The sequence below is a fragment of the Argopecten irradians genome, chromosome 9 (genome assembly GCF_041381155.1).
Source record: "Argopecten irradians isolate NY chromosome 9, Ai_NY, whole genome shotgun sequence".
Classification (NCBI taxonomy): Eukaryota; Metazoa; Mollusca; class Bivalvia; order Pectinida; family Pectinidae; genus Argopecten; species Argopecten irradians.
Genome location: NC_091142.1, coordinates 42,711,025 through 42,732,925, shown reverse-complemented (window position 1 = coordinate 42,732,925; position 21,901 = coordinate 42,711,025). Strand labels below are relative to the sequence as shown.

Here is a 21,901-nt window from a genome sequence, read left to right as displayed (position 1 = left end):
TCAATTTAAGTTTATTGGCGGCTTATCCACTGTCTATGTATCTCCACTAGCAGATATATAATGAATGAAATATCTTCTTTCAACAGTCATACATTACATGTAATTAAATGGAACAGGTTTGTGACAGCAAAAATTATTTATTTACAATTTCTAACATTTTGGTGAATAAAATGTCATCGATATCCTTGCTGTCGAAAGATATTGTGTTGAGGTGTTTACATTACCTGACCTATTTTGACGATATTAAATAGCTCTATTGAGTCTCTAACAATACACTGTCTTTGACGCACGATAGGTTTAGAAGATACATTGCTTTTATGTCATAATTTCAGCCGATTTTCATCTTGAAGCGGACGTTTTTTCATTGTTTTTGTGTGCCCGATATTACTTCCGGTGACGTAGGTTGTCCCCATTGTTGTTACACATACAATTGTGTCAGAGAGTACAATAAATCTTTTATCTGGAAATCTTATTTACGTCATGTATGTACGGTAACAATGATTGGGCATCGCGAACAAATGGTATGATGTCAAGATCATACAGCTTTTTGAATATGAAGTGTTTGCACTAGCCGTATGTACTACCGATAGAGATAGACCTATCTGGTCTATACGTTACTGTTACATGCTATTCCAAAGGAATCTGGACAACAGCCAATGTATATATTAGCTCTTTTCCGGTAATTACATCGATAATACAGTATATACATGCATGACTAGAAAATGTATGTAATATGACAGTTATACTAATGATTGAACTATAAGCAGTTTAAGAGAGTATCACAAGTTGAATACAAGTCATGAAAATATTGTCAGACAAGAGCTCACTATTTTATTTTCACAATATGCAAAAGATTAGAAATGACCTCAGCGTCCTGTATCCCTAATGCACAATCCTCAATAATGTATCATACATTGTAACAGTTATTATTTTGACTATTATATCCATAGAGGTATAAGTTTCGATAGATGAGAAATTAGATAGGCTTTAAATCACAGTTTACTAGCGGACGATCTGAATCCATGGTAGACCATGGTCTGCATCATGTCATTTAGACACGATGAACAAAACCTTAGCAAGTTTCCGCTCAGGCATATTTTTTTCAATTTTTCTACATAAGACCATCACTCCAGTCTCGGTTTAACACTTTACGTATAACATAGAAAAACGATTATTACCTATTTACTTTCATCCAAATGTTTGTATATTACATATATATTCATTTTTATAAAATTATCTTATATACTACTTGGTGTGACAGAAATCGGTCTGATCGATGGATAGGATTGTAAACTTTTGCTTTATCAATTAAAGTGACTAGAATGTTTCTCTACATTAGGAACAACTACCTGTAGAAATAAACTTGTTAAAAATGTATTACATTTAGTTACCTAAGCGTTTTGTTTTAACCATTTTGATAAATTAACCTAGATTCAGGAAAGTTTTTGTGAAGATTATTGGTAAATAACACATCTATAAAGACTACAGTAGTTATTATTTAAATACAACATGCATTAGAGGATGATAGTGCCTAGTTTCACACCGAGGATACCACTGTCACTCGAAGATTAGTGTAGCAAATCTATTAATAAATAACTTCAAACAAGATATCAAAGGGTCGCTTAACAAAACAAAGATGACGTCGAAAAAGAAATGGGTGCGCATCGTTTTCGGATGATTAACATTTCCCACGTGAGGTATAATATTTTTTAAAAAATCAAAGATTACAAATACAAACAATTTTGAAGCTGACTATGATTTATTGAAGACCGTGTAGTGTTAACTAGTAGTAATTAATTAGGACTAAAACAATGAAAAGGTTCATTTTCACCCTTTGACCTTTGACCTCTGAAATTACCATGACCTCAGAAAAAATCAAATGTTCTAATAGGCATATAATAAGCAGCTGACCTTAAGGTATCCTCGTGCAAAATATTTTGTTTATCACTGAGTGGCCGTAAAACGGCCCAAAGTGATACCCGCCCTTAACACAATGTGAGGAAATTACTACGTATTGAACGTATTAAGAATATCGATATTATGTTTATAGAAATAATCCTAAATAATAACTAGGGTAAATAATAGTCACAGAATGAAGTACTCTCTATAAGTTATTTTATTTATATTATTTTTTCCGCGTCTAGTGTCTGTTGTTGTAGTTGTTCCGGAGATTCTTTGGAATTCCATCAAAATGTATATCAACCTGTGCCCCTGAAATCAAACAGCAATAAGTTATTACAACACGATAGTTTGATTATGTATATAAGATGTACTAAGATATAATCAAATCCAGACAATTTCACTGTTATCAACGTTCCAAAGTATAGCCGTCGATAGAAGCATTTCAAAACTGACAAGCGATGTAGATATTAATGTGTAAATGTAATTCTATGCCTGAGCGTGCTACAATAATGTAAAACTGTCAAGGTAAAAATGATAACGCAATGTCTCAATATCGTTACAATTTCTCATTCCAATGGTTACATTACCCAAGGTATGCATCAAAACTGATATTACATAGATAAAAAACGGAAGGACATTCTCCATAGACGCTTCGTCAATGAAAAAAGAATGTCCGTCCCTTTTTGTTTATGACTTCATAGTCCCAAAAGATATTGAGAATATTGAATTAGAAAAAGAATCAGCGAGGTACTACATGTAATTATGTATTAATGTTCATGCTTTTGTTTATTTCTACAATTAAACAAATTCAGATTCAGTGCATTGATACCTGGTCCAATAGTTTATTTTGCCCAATGACTGTGCCGCTTTTACAATTTTCCGTGATAACGTTCTTTATCTATGACGTCATAATACTAAAGATATCTAATTTTTAAAACTATTTCAGTCTATGCAAAAGTAACCTCAAACTTCTAATTTATGAAAATTAATGTAAATATGAATAGATATTAAAATTATTAATGGATAAACATATTTTACTGTATACGGTATGCACACCATGAAACGCAACGTTCGGTTGTCCTAATTGACCAATGTCCTGCATGCCACCCTGTCTGGGTAAGGCGATTGCAAATAGCCCCCTGTTAGTATCAGAGTCTGGGTTGGAGTTCACGGCTGGTCGGTGTGGATGTGGTGTTGATTTTCTGAGGAATATCGTATATATCGTATCATATATATATATATCACGGTAACATAAGTAGAATTATGAACAGACACCCCACACATGAAAAGAAAACACATTGAATGACAAACACAAAGCACCCTTAATCTAATAAATAAAACTTTAAAGATGCTCCGCCGCTGACGAATGGTACTTTTCTCTATCAGAAAAAAGAACGGACAATAAGTATTTTTGTTTAGTTACAAAAATAACTTAATTAACACAATTGTCACCATTGAAACGTGTGGGCTTCTTATTATTTCATTTACGATAAAAAAAATAAAAATTGATTCAATACCGAACAAAAAGCCATGGACTGAAGTACTGATTGCGTATGAAGAAAAGGCAACAGAAATTATTTTATATGTATTTTTGTGTTAATTGTGCATATGAACACGGTTAAACATCAGTTATTATTTAAATAAAGGATATCATTTATACTCAGTCAGCGGTTGACCATCTTTAAAAATCGAATTTTAAAACGTCGATTTCTAGATACCAAAACGACATGGATAAAGAACGATTTACCTTCGATTAGTCACATGTTCCGATGGTTCTGACGTCATAGTTTGACGGCTGTTTGTGTTAAACAACGGAAGGTATGACTAATTGACGGTAAATCATAAATTTTATCCAAGTAGTTTTGGTATCTCAAACCCCCGTATCGCGTACAGGAATTATGTATTTGTAATGATTGTACCTTACTCCTATTAAAGGTCCTACTTGCTCAGAACAAAGACTCATACTTCTGATATCGTATCATGGCATGCATATGATAATTAAAATCGCCGGGACGTTCTTAAATTAGATATTTTGTTTGTTTTCTTTTCTCGGAAAGACAGGAAAACATATAAAAATTTCTTTCTTATACTTGATCTGCTCTTCTCGGATGACGTACATGTACCTGCATAACTTAATGGATACGCCTACAGCATATAAGACTGTCAGGGCCAGTAGACAGCCAAGCACAGTAGCGGGTACCGATTTATCCTTATCCTTCACCTCCATGGAACTCTCCGCTTGAAACATAAGTTTACATTTAATTGATATGTACCATAATAAGAGTGAGAACGCCAACTAAGAATTGCTGAAAGTCTAGGATTGAAACCAAAAAAAGTTATTAGCAGGAAAGCGATACCGCACTCCCAAGTGTTTGATAGAAATAATATTCCTGTATTCTTAATGACCCATCATAACTTTAGACCATCTAAGTTGAATCCTTTTGATACAGGCAGATTCGTTCTCTCTCCCCTCTACAAGGAAATGATAGCAACGTCATGGTTATGTTACTTAAACATAATCAAATAATAAACAAAACAAAATCAATAGACAGTTTATTTCAATTGATTAAGTGTGATGAAATGATTATGATGTATGATTATTAAAACTCATTTTAACAATATTATGTATAGATTTAAAACTGTCTTTCTGTGATTTACAAAAAGTGATAGTAAGTTAATTGACTTGAGCTCAACAGCTATAAAACATTTGATCTCACTTACATGTACGATGGTTACAGTTACTTCCTTTCCATTCACCAAGACAATCAGTGGTTCTACAAATACCACTAATGGGGTCACAGCCACAGGCACAATGACACGTCAATGAACAGGATTTACCGTACTGTCCAGGGTAGCAAGCTGTTCAGATAACAAAAAATGAAAACAAAGCAGTGTGATATCATGAACTAACGCAATACGTATAGAAAAGTGTATTGTACATACAATACCTTTTTTTTCTATGTGGATGGATTCTGTATCGTATAAATCATAACGCATGCTAAATACCACTGAAGCTATTCTTAACCTTTTTTCGAAAATTACATCATCCTTATCTTACAATATGAATTTCGGGTTATCATGAAATATGTACAACACTGTGATGTGTGTCGTCAGAATCATCCTGCTATTCCATCGCATCATTTGCCTCTTAAGTATTTTTTTAATTCAGGATACAGAAGCATACAAATGTAGTAAAATCCGAATGTTAAACTGTTAGTTATTCTCTGATTTTAATGGTGATAACGGTGATTGTGATAATTTCGATGGGAGCGATAAATGTAATACTCTAACCATAACTGAAGTCCTTCTCACTATAATATATGAAATCCGATTTATCTTTATTTACTTTAAACGAAGATAAGATGTATATCAATTCACGAGATTATTTATTTGTTCGAAATATATTTTTATGATTTTCACAACTTCAGCAAACCTTCGTCACATCTCTCTCCTCTCCAACCGTCAAGGCAGCCTTCCGTCTGGTTTGTACAGACACCTGTGACCGGATCACAGCCCGATGATTTACAGTGACATCTTGATGAACAAGACTGACCGAATGTCCCGGAAGAGCAAGCTATAAAGACGTTCATTTAATGGTGTTTTATTTTTCTTATTATAAATGAAAGTTGATCAATTTGAAATAGTTGCATCAATAGAGATTAAAAAAAACAAATTTTGAGATTATTAAAATATTGATTGCTATAGAGTGTGTCTTCTATATATTTGTGAAAACAATTATTTTTATCGCTAGGAAATTGCTAGAGGTTAGCAATCCTTGACCAGTTGTTATTCTCCTTTGTTTACTTTTTACATGCATAATATAATATCTATATATTAATATCAATACTTAATATAAGGTTTGAAAATATTATTTCTTCGTTTTAGACTTAATCACGGATCCATATGACTTCATGAACAGCAGAGCGAATAAGTTATTTGCTTGTCGTCTAAAACAGATATAAAGACAACTTTTGGACATTTTATATACCTATGAGTTCCCGATAAATATGTTACAGTTGATTATTATTTTTGTGTGTTGGTGTACTTTTTATAAAATAGATTAGCATAAGTATGCCTCTCTCTCTTCAATTATTCCTGACTAAGAACATGCGAACAAATATGCATGTAACCAAGAACACCTAGTCAATTAATCTATTGACAAGAACAGATATACAAATATTTGCCTGATCGTCGACTACTTTATGAACATTCAATGAAATAATGAAATGAATAACTATAATACCTTATCAATTACATGTATTTGTATACAATGAATAGTCCCATACCTGTTATTGTCTGAAGTGATTACAACTTAGTAATGCTTTACCTGTATGGCAATCCTCCCCTCTCCATTACAACTTAGTAATGATTCACCTGTATGACAATTCTCCCCTCTCCATTACCACTTAGTAATGATTTATCTGTATGACAATTCTCCCCTCTCCATTACAACTTAGTAATGATTTATCTGTATGGCAATCCTCCCCTCTCCATTACCACTTAGTAATGATTTACCTGTATGACAATTCTCCCCTCTCCATTACAACTTAGTAATGATTTATCTGTATGGCAATTCTCCCCTCTCCATTACCACTTAGTAATGATTTACCTGTATGGCAATTCTCCCCTCTCCATTACCACTTAGTAATGATTTACCTGTATGGCAATTCTCCCCTCTCCATTACCACTTAGTAATGATTTATCTGTATGGCAATTCTCCCCTCTCCATTACCACTTAGTAATGATTTACCTGTATGGCAATTCTCCCCTCTCCATTACAACTTAGTAATGATTTACCTGTATGACAATTCTCCCCTCTCCATTACCACTTAGTAATGATTTACCTGTATGACAATTCTCCGCTCTCCATTACAACTTAGTAATTATTTATCTGTATGGCAATTCTCCCCTCTCCATTACCACTTAGTAATGATTTACCTGTATGACAATTCTCCCCTTTCCATTACAACTTAGTAATGATTTATCTGTATGGCAATTCTCCCCTCTCCATTACCACTTAGTAATGATTTATCTGTATGGCAATTCTCCCCTCTCCATTACCACTTAGTAATGATTTACCTGTATGGCAATTCTCCCCTCTCCATTACAACTTAGTAATGATTTACCTGTATGGCAATTCTCCCCTCTCCATTACCACTTAGTAATGATTTTACCTGTATGACAATTCTCCGCTCTCCATTACAACTTAGTAATGATTTACCTGTATGACAATTCTCCGCTCTCCATTACAACTTAGTAATGATTTACCTGTATGGCAATCCTCCCCTCTCCATTACAACTTAGTAATTATTTACCTGTATGGCAATTCTCCCCTCTCCATTACAACTTAGTAATGATTTATCTGTATGGCAATTCTCCCCTCTCCATTACAACTTAGTAATGATTTATCTGTATGGCAATTCTCCCCTCTCCATTACAACTTAGTAATGATTTATCTGTATGGCAATTCTCCCCTCTCCATTACAACTTAGTAATGATTTACCTGTATGACAATTCTCCCCTCTCTCCATTACAACTTAGTAATGATTTACTGTATGGCAATTCTCCCCTCTCCATTACCACTTAGTAATGATTTACCTGTATGACAATTCTCCGCTCTCCATTACAACTTAGTAATGATTTACCTGTATGGCAATTCTCCCCTCTCCATTACAACTTAGTAATGATTTACCTGTATGGCAATTCTCCCCTCTCCATTACCACTTAGTAATGATTTACCTGTATGACAATTCTCCCCTCTCCATTACCACTTAGTAATGATTTACCTGTATGGCAATTCTCCCCTCTCCATTACAACTTAGTAATGATTTATCTGTATGGCAATTCTCCCCTCTCCATTACCACTTAGTAATGATTTACCTGTATGGCAATTCTCCCCTCTCCATTACAACTTAGTAATGATTTACCTGTATGGCAATTCTCCCCTCTCCATTACAACTTAGTAATGATTTACCTGTATGGCAATTCTCCCCTCTCCATTACAACTTAGTAATGATTTACCTGTATGGCAATTCTCCCCTCTCCATTACAACTTAGTAATGATTTACCTGTATGGCAATTCTCCCCTCTCCATTACAACTTAGTAATGATTTACCTGTATGACAATTCTCCGCTCTCCATTACAACTTAGTAATGATTTACCTGTATGGCAATTCTCCCTCTCCATTACAACTTAGTAATTATTTACCTGTATGGCAATTCTCCCCTCTCCATTACAACTTAGTAATGATTTACCTGTATGGCAATTCTCCCCTCTCCATTACAACTTAGTAATGATTTATCTGTATGGCAATCCTCCCCTCTCCATTACAACTTAGTAATGATTTATCTGTATGGCAATCCTCCCCTCTCCATTACAACTTAGTAATGATTTACCTGTATGACAATTCTCCGCTCTCAGTTACAACTTAGTAATGATTTATCTGTTTGGCAATCCTCCCCTCTCCATTACAACTTAGTAATTATTTACCTTATGACAATTCTCCCCTCTCCAGTACAACTTAGTAATGATTTATCTGTATGGCAATCCTCCCCTCTCCATTACAACTTAGTAATGATTTATCTGTATGGCAATCCTCCCCTCTCCATTACCACTTAGTAATTATTTACCTGTATGACAATTCCTCCCCTCTCCAGTACAACTTAGTAATGATTTATCTGTATGGCAATCCTCCCCTCTCCATTACAACTTAGTAATGATTTATCTGTATGGCAATCCTCCCCTCTCCATTACAACTTAGTAAATGATTTATCTGTATGGCAATTCTCCCCTCTCCATTACAACTTAGTAATGATTTATCTGTATGGCAATCCTCCCCTCTGCATTACAACTTAGTAATGATTTACCTGTATGTCAATTCTCCGCTCTCCATTACAACTTAGTAATGATTTACCTGTATGACAATTCTCCGCTCTCCATTACAACTTAGTAATGATTTATCTGTATGTCAATTCTCCGCTCTCCATTACAACTTAGTAATGATTTACCTGTATGACAATTCTCCGCTCTCCATTACAACTTAGTAATGATTTATCTGTATGGCAATCCTCCCCTCTCCATTACAACTTAGTAATTATTTACCTGTATGACAATTCTCCCCTCTCCAGTACAACTTAGTAATGATTTATCTGTATGGCAATCCTCCCCTCTCCATTACAACTTAGTAATGATTTATCTGTATGGCAATCCTCCCCTCTCCATTACCACTTAGTAATTATTTACCTGTATGACAATTCTCCCCTCTCCAGTACAACTTAGTAATGATTTATCTGTATGGCAATCCTCCCCTCTCCATTACAACTTAGTAATGATTTACCTGTATGACAATTCTCCCCTCTCCATTACAACTTAGTAATGATTTACCTGTATGACAATTCTCCCCTCTCCATTACAACTTAGTAATGATTTATCTGTATGGCAATTCTCCCCTCTCCATTACAACTTAGTAATGATTTACCTGTATGACAATTCTCCCCTCTCCATTACAACTTAGTAATGATTTACCTGTATGACAATTCTCTCCCCTCTCCCATTACCACTTAGTAATGATTTATCTGTATGGCAATTCTCCCCTCTCCATTACAACTTAGTAATTATTTACCTGTATGACAATTCTTCCCTCTCCATTACAACTTAGTAATTATTTACCTGTATGACAATTCTCCCCTCTCCATTACAACTTAGTAATTATTTACCTGTATGACAATTCTTCCCTCTCCATTACAACTTAGTAATTATTTACCTGTATGACAATTCTCCCCTCTCCATTACAACTTAGTAATTATTTACCTGTAAGACAATTCTACCCTCTCCATTACAACTTAGTAATGATTTACCTGTATGGCAATTCTCCCCTCTCCACCCCGGAATGCAGCCGCTACGTTTACAAACGCCAGTTATACTGTTACATCCTGGCAATTTACAGTGACAACGTCTACTACAGGAAAAGCCATATTTATCGTCGTCACATGCTATTAAAAGACACAAATACAGGTAATTATAAAACAAAACAACCACAATTAATGGTTATAACTGTGTAGCTTCAAATATGAAGACTAATTTACGACTTATATGTTATTATCACACAATCTGTCTGATATCCAGTTATTTCGCCCGTGTATTATTTTTTTGCGTATATCACTATTGTATTATGACCTGGAGCGATTTTCATTGACTGGAAATTCATTGTGACGTCAGACAGAAACAATAATGACGTCAGGAAAAAATGATGTGACGTCAGGATAACGATGACGGCGGGACACAATGGCGGCCTCTGCTGGATTTTCTGAATACATTTTGACATGAAATTTTTAGTTATGTAAGTATTTGTAGTTATGTGTTAACAAGTATCTTAAATCTGTGTTCATTTCATAGGAAGTATTTTATGAAACTCGTCTCGAAGTTTTAGTTTTTGCTCGCCAAGGCTTGCAAAAATAAAAAACTTTTTAGACTCGTTTCATAAAGTCAAGGCTCGCAAAAATAAAAAAAAAATTAGATTCGTTTCATAAAATTTCATAGGAAATGAACACTCATGTAAGATCTGTGTGCAACACTCCGTTAGATAGAGTATCTGGCAACATCTCATTAGGAGTCACGTTCTGGTGAACTTTAGAATTCGCCCATTCAATGTCTGCTTCTAGAATCTAAAACTAAGATTTCAGTCTTTATCAGTACATGTACATAATGTATTAATGTGTTTTTCTGTAACATGTCTGACTTGTGTCTATACACAATTGTAATATGTTGTTATAACGATCCAAATATGCTTCTATAAACACATTCATCATGTTTGTAGCGACTATGCATATTAGCATATATTATAATGATATACTCAGTGTACTGAATATAGATTTTTTGCTGCTGTCTCCAAATATAAATCTAGTTGAACTTTTTACAATTATTGAAATAAAACATTTAAATGTCTGTGTATTTTCGTAAGATCCTAAAACAGTGACACTTTTATAACACGATTTTGATGCCAATTGGCTATAGAGATCATTTTTCGCTGGTTCCTCGGGTCTTTATAGACTGGTTTGGAACTGAAATTTATTCACTGATTAAAATTACATTAATTATTCAGTAACAAGAATTGTAATTTTTTAAAACATTTCATTAATGTAATTGTGAATTTCAAATAAGATTTTACCTTGATCACATCTATCGCCTTTCCATCCAGCTAGACAGCCATTTGTGTGAAATGTACAATTACCAGTCACCGGATCACAACCTGAGCTCCAACAGTGACATCGGTATGAACAAGCCTCTCCAAAGGTTCCAGAAAGGCAAACTGGTATAAATGACAAACAAATGATCAATACTAAGGGAGTAATTACGATATCATGTTTGTTTATATTTTCGGACAAAAACATTAAGAGGAGTTAAGATTCAAATATCTGCATTATAAATAAATTCCCGATAATGAAGATACCCTGCGTCATGCACCTCAAAGGTCCAAATGAATCATACCATCCAATGTAAAATATCAATCAATGTATGAATAAGTCTGCTGATATGAAATTTATTTGAAATCAGCAAACACTGGCCAAGTAAGGTTCAGATTCCGGACAATTATATTCGCTATATCAACATGATACATACGATCATTCCGTAGACATCCACATTTCATAATATATATAGGATCTTACATGAGTGTTCATTTCATATGAGATTTTATGCAACGAGTCTAAGAAATTTTTATTTTTGCGATCCTTGGTGAGCAAAAATTAAAACTTCGAGGCGAGTTTCATAAAATCTCATATAAAATGAACACAAATCTAAGAATACTTTTTATCACATAACTATAAATATCCACATAACAGAGAATTTCATGTAAAAATATATTCCAAAAATCTATCAGAGGCCGCCATTGTATCCCGCCGGCCTCGTATTCCTGACGTCACGCCATTTTTCCTGAAGTCATTATATTGTTTCTGTCTGAGCGTCAAAATGAATTTACAGCCAATGAGAAATAGCTCCAGGTCATATTACACTGAGTGACATTACACAAAACAATATTTACTCGCGCGAAATCACTGGATATCAAGCGGATTATGTGATAAATCTCTATATATATGGTTCATATTTTGAACTTACTATTCGCTCTAAACAGAAAAAATATTAAATAGTTTTATAGTAAAATATATACATCAGCGGGTCATTTTGATAACTTACAACAATTTAATTTGAAACAATGCAGTATCCGATATAGTCAATCTAACAATTACTGGCAAATTTCCAATAACCTACAACTGTGTTTATGTACAAGCTCGGATAACACTACCAATGTTTACATGGAGTCGGCCACAAATATTTAACTAGTTACATGATTAGTTATTATAAATGAGGTCTATAGATATAGCCTACCCTCGTGAGCAGGATGATCCCCTCTCAGCCCGGTAAACAGCCTTCCATGTTTACACGTTCCTGATCCACTGTAACACCCTGGTGTCTTACAGTGACATCGCTGGGCACACGAATTTCCGAACGTGTTAACATCACATTCTTTTTAACAGAACACAATCAGGATTAACTTTGAATATCAAAAAGATGTTTAAGATATTGTAAATGAAAAAGCAGGACTGGACAAACAAATCCCAAAATTATGGCACAACTTTTAACTGTAATGATGGAAAAATTCATGCTACAAATGAAAATCAACACAAAGAGGGTAATTGCTGAATCTTTGGGGTTGTTTTAATCACGTAATTAAATAGAGACTAAATGAACAGTTTTCAAATACCAGGAGAGTCATTTCTTTTACTTCTTGCCTTTTAAAAGAAAAAGCCATTTTACCGTGAAGAATTAATACCTTGATCACACCTCTCTCCCTTCCAACCTGTCGAACAGCCACTTGACTGGCGTATACATATACCAGTGACCGGATTACATCCATAGCTTCTACAATGACAATTTTTCTGACACGCCTCTCCAAACGTTCCAGAAAGACAACCTGTTGTGACAGAAAACAAGTAAATGGATCGAAATATTGAGTAACGACGCTCAATATTCACAAGGGAAAATAGGCTTCATTTCAAAAACATAAAATCTTATAGATATTCATGTTTTGAGATCTTGAGTAAAGCAATTCCAAGAAAAGTGTAAAATTAACATCAATTACAATTTCAAATATAAATCGTTGTTATATAACATAATTTATTCAAAATAAACAAATGTTAGGTAACATATATCGGTTAAGTTTTGCGTCGTTTGTTTTTAAACTAAACAGTAAACGAATTGAATTTAGAAGTTTTAATTTTATTTCAACACTATGCAAAATTCCAACGAAACGCATCATAACCTGTCCTACTAGTTCCCTTATTTTTTTTTTTTTTTTTTTTTTTTTTTTTTGATGAATTTTCAAAGAGGATTAAAATTATAGTATATAGTTATTGAATGGGTTTATTCGGGAAATAACACTTTTATTGTCACCCGAGCCATAAACTTTTTTCCGAAACGAAGCGGAGGGAAATAGGTTGTTTCGAGAGGGACAATTTAAGTGATAATTTCCGAATAAACCCATTCAATAACTGTTCTATTATTCCTTTGAGAAATATGCTATCATAACTTGTTAGCTGTGTGTATGCCCTGTCTCTATTGGTCACCAATTTTTTCTCGAGATTCCTCTTCTAAGTTGCCATGCTGCTCAGATATGTAATAAATTGTCGTCTGCAGCGTCAAATCTGGATCCCCTTAGCGCTTTGTGGGTTTTTTTCAGTTTGAAATGAAGATACAAGTCAGAGAAGTTCCAAATAAAGTATTCCCAATGTGTTATCCACTTCAAATTCATGGTTAAGCAGAAGTCGACGAAAATTCGAATGCAGGTAAATTGCTCATTTTCATGTAAATATTTCGAATGACTATTTACTAGGTAAAAATCGGTTTTAAACGAGCAGACATAATAGCATTTTATTCTCTACTCTTGTAGTATAACGATGCCTTGATATGGAAATTTGATTTAAAGATTTAAGTTAAAGTAAGCTATATATAACTTCTATAATTTGATTGGACCAATGTGAATATAAATTCAGGCAGTTGATTAAAAAATTAAGTTCCATATAGGAAGTAGTTAATTCATATCTAGGAAGATGTTATTCAGACTCATTGCCTGATATAAATCTAGGAAACTCGTGTCCTTTACGTCATTCCTGCTTGATGGTATCGAGTATATAAGAGACTGAGATATTATTTAAACACACTCCGGACACAACATACACAACAGCGCAGACACTCCGAGACACAACATACACCAACAGGATCACTACAGACATGACACACTTTACACCGAGAACACCTGGGCATATAACCAACAATAGAAAGCATTGAGAAATTTATTGTATGAACATGGTATTTTAGTAGACGGAGTAATATTAGTGTAATTCCCGTCCAGGGATGTATAGGACTATACGGTCCTTTATCTAATATAATAAACATGCATATGGAAACAAATAAAACATGGAAAGAAGACAACGCCTTCATCGTAATTATTCATCAACCACAACTACCAAAAATACATCATCGACAACAAAACCTTTATGTAGATACATTACACTCTTTATATAATGAAACAAGGCAAAGGTATAATAAAATGGGTTATCGTACCTGAATTCGAACGTGCCGTGATATCGCAGTTGACAATTGCTAACTCATGCAGTGAAAACCCACTTACTTTGCCTTAGTGCACATTAGATGTTACTAAACGATTCCAGTAAAATAATGAACTCACCGATACCAAGATACATTTACATATATCGATCTGATACACTAGCCAACAATTTTCATACACAAATATAGGCTTTGTAGTACCATTTAAGATGCTGGTATTGTCCGTTGTTTCGGCTCTCAGTACCCTACCTCTGTCTCTGATATAATGCAGTCTCAATTCTAATAAAATAGTATCAGTATAGTTAAATGAATCCATTGTAGTTGGAATGTTATTTACTTAGCCTCACCATCCATTAGTGTTATGCAATTTAGTTAATAAAAAGATTTAGAACAACAATGTGCGCCCCGAACCCTTTTACTAAATAAAATTTTCTGGGATCAGTGTTATTACTTACAAATGTAAACGTCAAATACATCTGTGTATAAATTGTGTAAATGTTCCATACGCTTATAATATATATAAAAGATACATAAGATTAAGTTAATCCACATGTTGACACATCTTTAAATAAACACTAGCATAACTTACCCAGTGAACAAGATGACCCCCTCCATCCAGGTAAACAGCCTCTATGTTCACATGTTCCAGTTGTCTTATCACATCCAGGGATCTTACAGTGACATCGCTGTCTACATGAACTTCCGAACGTATTTACATCACATGCTATTGGAAAATTAAGTTGATAATAAAATGTTAATATAATATATTTTATCATAACTGACATTGATATTTGAGCCGAGTTGTCATTCGTTTATATGGTATTGCGTTTTTCCACTAAACGAAAATAGCAAACAGATAGAGATAACAAAGTCAGTCAATTCTCAATCTAACATAGACTCAATGACGACATATAACCTACAACCTATCTAATAATGTTTGACTTAAAGAGAAATGCAATTTAGCATACCATTTAATATCAATTTATTATTATGAAAATATTATTAAATGTAGCCACATTTCAGGAAATACCTTGATCACACCTTTCCCCCTTCCACCCTGCCAAACATCCACTTGACTGGTATGAACAAACACCAGTCACTGGGTCACAGCCAGAGCTCCTACAGTGACAATTCCTCTGACACGCCTCTCCAAAAGTTCCAGAAGGACACACTATTTCACACACTATTTCAATTATGAACGTAGATTGAAAGGAATATCGATGTTTATATACGTGATGACTACGTATTTGCAAAGGGTTTATTCCGGAAGGATTCCAAAGATACCAGGGTAAAGAGAAGAACTAACTGATATGTAATATCTGGGCATGAACAAAGAACTATGAAAAAGAAAGTCTGTTCCAATGGTATTATCACTGGTAGATTAGAGCCGTCCTCAATTACTATATTATTAAACCTTTATTGGCTCCAGACGCAGGACAATAAACCTTTAAACCAGGGGCAGGATCATATAGTATTTTTCTTCAGTTACAAAAGTTAATTACAGTTCACACCATTACCACCATTGAAAGGTTTGAGCTTCTCTAATTTTACTTCAAGTTTAAAATATGAAAAATAATTAATTGCATCCCGAAAAAATTCTGTGGCACTATATCTTATATGGAATGAATAATGATTGCGCATGCACCAAAGGCGAAATAAATTATTTACATGTTATTTTTTGTGTTAATTATTCATACATATATATGATTCAAACCCAATTATTGTTCAAATGATGAATATCATTTATGCTCTGTCGGCTGTGTGGAGCAATTTACATATTATAAACTTTAATAATCCAAATGCAAAAATCTAAACAAACTGAATGTTAACATATCCTTATCATTTCCAATACATGAAACATGTGCTCATATAATCTCGATTATTTAGGTAATAACGCCTGAAATCGTAGATATATCATCAACTGATACAGGTACATTTCACATCACGTTTACCATCGGAACAAGTTGTCCCTGTCCATCCTGGAATACATCCTCTTCTGTCACACACTCCAGTCGTACTGTTACATCCGGGAACTTTACAGTGACATCTATGTTGGCAATGGTAACCAAACTTGCCTTCGTCACAATCTATGACACAACAACAACAAAAACAGAATAAAAGCTCAACGAACTTCATAGCTGAAGCATTGTCAGTGTATATGTACACTGTACAACGTCTTGATGGCGTCAAGAATATGATTTTCTATAACAAAATATAACCTTGGATCATAACATACGGGTTTCTTTTATGTCACAAGATAAAAATATAACATTTTTGACTCACTTAATATAAACATTTCAAAATATGTTTTCTATCACTTTAATCCGTGTTGATTCTACATACCGGTTGAATAATCAGTAAAGTTGATACAGAATACAACTGTAATTACATTATGATAGTAAATGGTATTGTGTATTGGTATATGGCAGGAAGTCAAATCAAAATACAAAATGGGTCTATATCATGTAATTCAATATTGATTGTAGTCTGCATATTCGTAATATATGTGTAATATATGTATAAAATGCATTACGTTAGACCCTGAATACCAGTAACGCTAAACACATCAAAGTAACTACCACATTTTTTATGGCCTTATTGTTTTCATGGTTATGTAGTCGGTCATACATGCCTTTGCACTTGACTTTTCTCTTTATATACTAGACCCATGTTTCCGCATTGATAACAACTTTTAATTCTATTCAATTTCACAGGCTGCTGACATACCATTAGGTGAACATATCACGCCGACATCTTCTGAGTGGCTACAGTCATTAATACCCCAGCCATTAAAGGAACATAGCGTATCCCCTAACATCAGAGCGTGTATTGGAGGTGTGTTACTGGGACTACAATCCAACCCGTCAACTTGTATCGTACCAGTACCGGATCCGAAAACTTCATTGTCAAGTGTTTTTCCAAAACTGTACATTGTACATGAAATATAAACATGTAAAAACAATTGGCCTAATATATTAATTCAATTAATAATGTACATAAAAATAAATATGAATGTAGCATGTTAATATGAAATTTCGTAAAAAGAAATCAATGGACATATATTTCGTATATATAACATATGTTTGAAATCAATGGACATATATTTCGTATATATAACATATGTTTGAAATCAATGGACATATATTTCGTAAATAACATATGTTTGAAATCAATGGACATATATTTCGTAAATATAACATATGTTTGATATCAATGGACATATATTTCGTATATATAACATATGTTTGAAATCAATGGACATATATTTCGTATATATAACATATGTTTGAAATCAATGGACATATATTTCGTATATATAACATGCATGTATGTTTGAAATCAGTGGACATATATTTCGTATATATAACATATGTTTGAAATCAATGGACATATATTTCGTATATATAACATATGTTTAAAATCAATGGACATATATTTCGTATATATAACATATGTTTGAAATCAATGGACATATATTTCGTATATATAACATATGTTTGAAATCAATGGACATATATTTCGTATATATAACATATGTTTAAAATCAATGGACATATATTTCGTATATATAACATATGTTTAAAATCAATGGACATATATTTCGTATATATAACATATGTTTAAAATCAATGGACATATATTTCGTATATATAACATATGTTTAAAATCAATGGACATATATTTCGTATATATAACATATGTTTGAAATCAATGGACATATATTTCGTATATATAACATATGTTTGAAATCAATGGACATATATTTCGTATATATAACATATGTTTGAAATCAATGGACATATATTTCGTATATATAACATATGTTTGAAATCAATGAATAATACTTAATATTACTCAATGTTATGGCATATCTGAAAGCAAAATAAAGATGTCATTGCTAAGTGTATAGAAAAAAGTCCTGAAATTAGTATACTTACGTTTCCTCATATATCATTAAAATATTATCACCGATATTTTTTTTCAGCTCAACTAGGTAACTTCAATAAGTCATCTTTAAGGTGGTTCGATACAGTTAGGCCCAAAAATTTCCCCTCGTTTAATTTTCTTTAAAATTTGCTCACTGAAAGATTGGTTAATAAACTGTTTATTAAGACTTTTATTTGAAATTTGACCGTGCGGTTTTGGAAATATTGTACTCTCAATAACCCTACTTTACCGTCTGTTTTTCTCAAAATACAATTTTACACACAGATTTTCAAAGCTTGGTAATTGACTGAAATATTACTAACAACAACATTTTTTATCTTTAATGTGTAAGTTTATATGGCTATCAATGACCTCAATGTCGTTTCCACTCTTAAAAATACAATAAGTGTGTATTTTTCACGCGAATGCGTGTAAATGAGGCCTAAAAAGGCCCAATTTTCGCATTTGAATTTCAACTTAAAAAACTAATTTAAAAAAATTGTGGCGTTTAATTTTCTTTATTTTTTGTCCACATAATAAGACATGTGTTTGGGTTATGATGAAAGAATATCAAAAAAAATTGACCGCAGAATTTTTGAGTAATTAGCCTTTCTACACCCCTACCCCCCAAAAAATGACTTTTTTCACAGTTATATTATTTGACCGAAATCGAGCGGTAACATTTTTATAAAGAACATCTTATATATTGAATATTATAAAGTGTAATAGTCTGATAATATAAAGTGTTATACCAGTTAATTTTATGTCACGATGCCACCGATTTGATGGTATACAAAGCTAAGAAATGGCACAAATAAGCCATTATTTTGCCTGGATATAATATCTGAAAAATGAATATGGGAAATTCCGTGTAAAGATTCTACTTTAATTACCCTTTAGACAATCCATGATTTTATATTGTTTTAGCGGAAAATATTTCATCAAAATCTATCTTTCTATCGTCAAGATATCTTAGCTTCAATAGTCGTTTGAGGCAGATATTTAAGCATGAATTTGAATTTGGCGCCAAAATTGCAACGATGAAAAGTGTCTTTGTGACAACGATCGAAGTTGATAACTTAAACTTGATCACAACAATGTCTATAAAATCGATGTCATCATACACAACTATATGTCTTTGTATGTTTTGTGAGGAGATATCTGCATATCTAATAAATGTTGATATATATTTATTATCCGAAGTAAACTAAAACAGATTTTTGGAGCCTCGATATAAACTATACGGCAAGTGTACGCCTAAGAAAAAATATATCTTATTCTGAATCCTCGATCTACGTTCAGCTGATTACTGTAGACAGGAAAATAATTAGCCTACATGTACATGTTTAGTTTCTATATCACATATATAATACTGAGGTTTACACTAGCTTACATATATTATTTGATCAACTTAATTAGAGTACTTCCATGCATTTTCTCAAAACGGGAAATACACGCATCATCTAATTACAGTAGTTAGGCCAATGTCTTATCGTACATGTATACAGTAAATAAAATCTTGTTTCCCGAACGTGTTAGTGCTTATAAGTTATTGAGGATCATATTAGCTGAACATGATACATGTAGACATCTAGATACGCAATATTCATGAAATATACTAGCTTGTACAAAATGAATGAAAAGCAGGGGTAGAGCGATGGAGAGATGAAAATATTTTTGTATCTGTAGTTTTATACTAGAGGATTACTCGGCAAAATTGGAATATCTTGATTTAATTATGCATCTCCCTTAAAACACATGTATATTAAGTGTCAAATATTCACAGTTTAACGGAGTTGAACAGAAAATGTTTTAATCACTTGATTGCTATGAAATCTAATTTTATTCAGTGCAAGATCGAGATCGTTTCGGCATATATCAGTCCGTTTGCATGAGTTATGCAATGTGCTTCTCAAAAGAAATATGTAGCTTCATGTTATATTAGCCTAGCCAAATTCAAAGATCTGACAACATTATTTTTTTCTAGTTTGTCGAAACTAGGTCCTACACCTACCGTACAAACTTTGGTTTTCACCCGGTATCAAGCTTTCGGCGAACCGAACTAAGTACAATATCGACAAATACGCCGTTTACGACTATATCCTGATTTTAACCTTAAAATATAAGATATCGTTAGACGGATAACATATAGATCGGTATTCTTCATAATCCTAGTCACAAAAGAGTTTTCATGTGCAGTTCCGAATGCACTCATTGACCCGAAGAGGTCCGAACGAAAGGCGCATTCGATCACTGTTCGGAACGTCCTTAAATTTTACAGAAATCACATTTGCCATTATAGGCTGCATCTTTTAGCTTTAAGTAAGACTTTACTAATATGTGTCAAGCCGTTAAAATCATTATAGGTAACTTTATGAAGTTTTGTCTTTTGTTCTTGAAACTTAATTCTGTTTAATTTATGCGTCTGGCACAAAAATAAATATGAATGTTACCTACTTGTATCCGAGCATTCGGCAAACAACACTGGCTTCTTCGTCCCCAAAGGAATCATCACAAACAGTCCCCCATCTACCACTTTGGAGGATTTCTAAGCGACCACTGTATCCGCCATATCCATTAACTAGCCGCACAGCTGGCAATTAAAGAATGAATGATATCAGAAGAATGTTCATATTTCTGTGGAAAAGAGTTTTTAAAATAAATTAATACGAATGGATGATAGTGCTTAACGGTACATAACGGAACTGTCACAGAAATGATTATACTGAACATTGTCCAACAATACCCACAAAACTCAACCAAACAGCCATAAAAACCGGCTGTTAGATTGTGCAGGATCGAATGCTTATATCCACGGATCGTTATACAATCCATGAAACATAGATAGAACGTTTACCATTTTTGACACATTTCACTCCAACATCTTCATCGTGATTGCAGTTGTGTACACCCCATCCAGGGAAACTGCAGTTCCAAATTTTCTGCGGAATAACAGTGTGAGGACATCGTACGTTATCCATTAGTATAGATCCCTTGCCTTGACCATAGTGTGCTCCTGAGTAGTAGGAGGAGTAGTCCCTGTACATAATTAATTCATTTTAATCAACACCAGTTAGACTATAAAAGCAATAAATGTACTAGATTCTTGATTGCATATTCGGCAACTTATTGCGTGTGTTGATAGTCATGTTCAAATATCAAATCACTAAAATACTATTTTGACAGAACTCGTTTGATCTATACAACTGAATAACAAACTTCATTATGACGAATGTATGTTATATCATAACGATCTTTCTACCACGATACGTTGTATTATTTTACTCTCAGGTCATCGTATAAATGTGCTGGGTGTTGGACAAATTTATTGATATTCCACTAGTGGGATATCACCTTCCGGTCTTTTGATTGGTTGAGATTTTAAACTTTGACCTAAATTACTTTTTTTTCTCATTGCTACGTCACAAATTGTTAACGTAATCGATCACC

General features: G+C 33.4%; 1 protein-coding gene across 2 annotated transcripts in view; it reads right to left on the bottom strand.

The window, feature by feature from the left end:
* Positions 1–2,098: 2,098 nt before the first annotated feature.
* LOC138332374 (scavenger receptor cysteine-rich type 1 protein M130-like) overlaps positions 2,099–21,901 on the bottom strand; it is a 30,876-nt gene continuing 11,073 nt past the window's right edge. For both annotated transcript variants that reach the window (XM_069280454.1, XM_069280453.1), the window contains 11 exons: positions 21,309–21,490; positions 20,909–21,044; positions 17,252–17,448; positions 16,477–16,611; positions 15,555–15,695; positions 9,760–9,894; positions 5,336–5,476; positions 4,624–4,761; positions 4,026–4,140; positions 2,959–3,104; positions 2,099–2,211 (listed from right to left, as the gene is read on the bottom strand). In XM_069280454.1, coding sequence (XP_069136555.1) covers positions 2,141–2,211; positions 2,959–3,104; positions 4,026–4,140; positions 4,624–4,761; positions 5,336–5,476; positions 9,760–9,894; positions 15,555–15,695; positions 16,477–16,611; positions 17,252–17,448; positions 20,909–21,044; positions 21,309–21,490 — 1,537 coding nt within the window. In that variant the 3' untranslated portion in view covers positions 2,099–2,140. The remainder of the gene's footprint in view (positions 2,212–2,958; positions 3,105–4,025; positions 4,141–4,623; positions 4,762–5,335; positions 5,477–9,759; positions 9,895–15,554; positions 15,696–16,476; positions 16,612–17,251; positions 17,449–20,908; positions 21,045–21,308; positions 21,491–21,901) is intronic.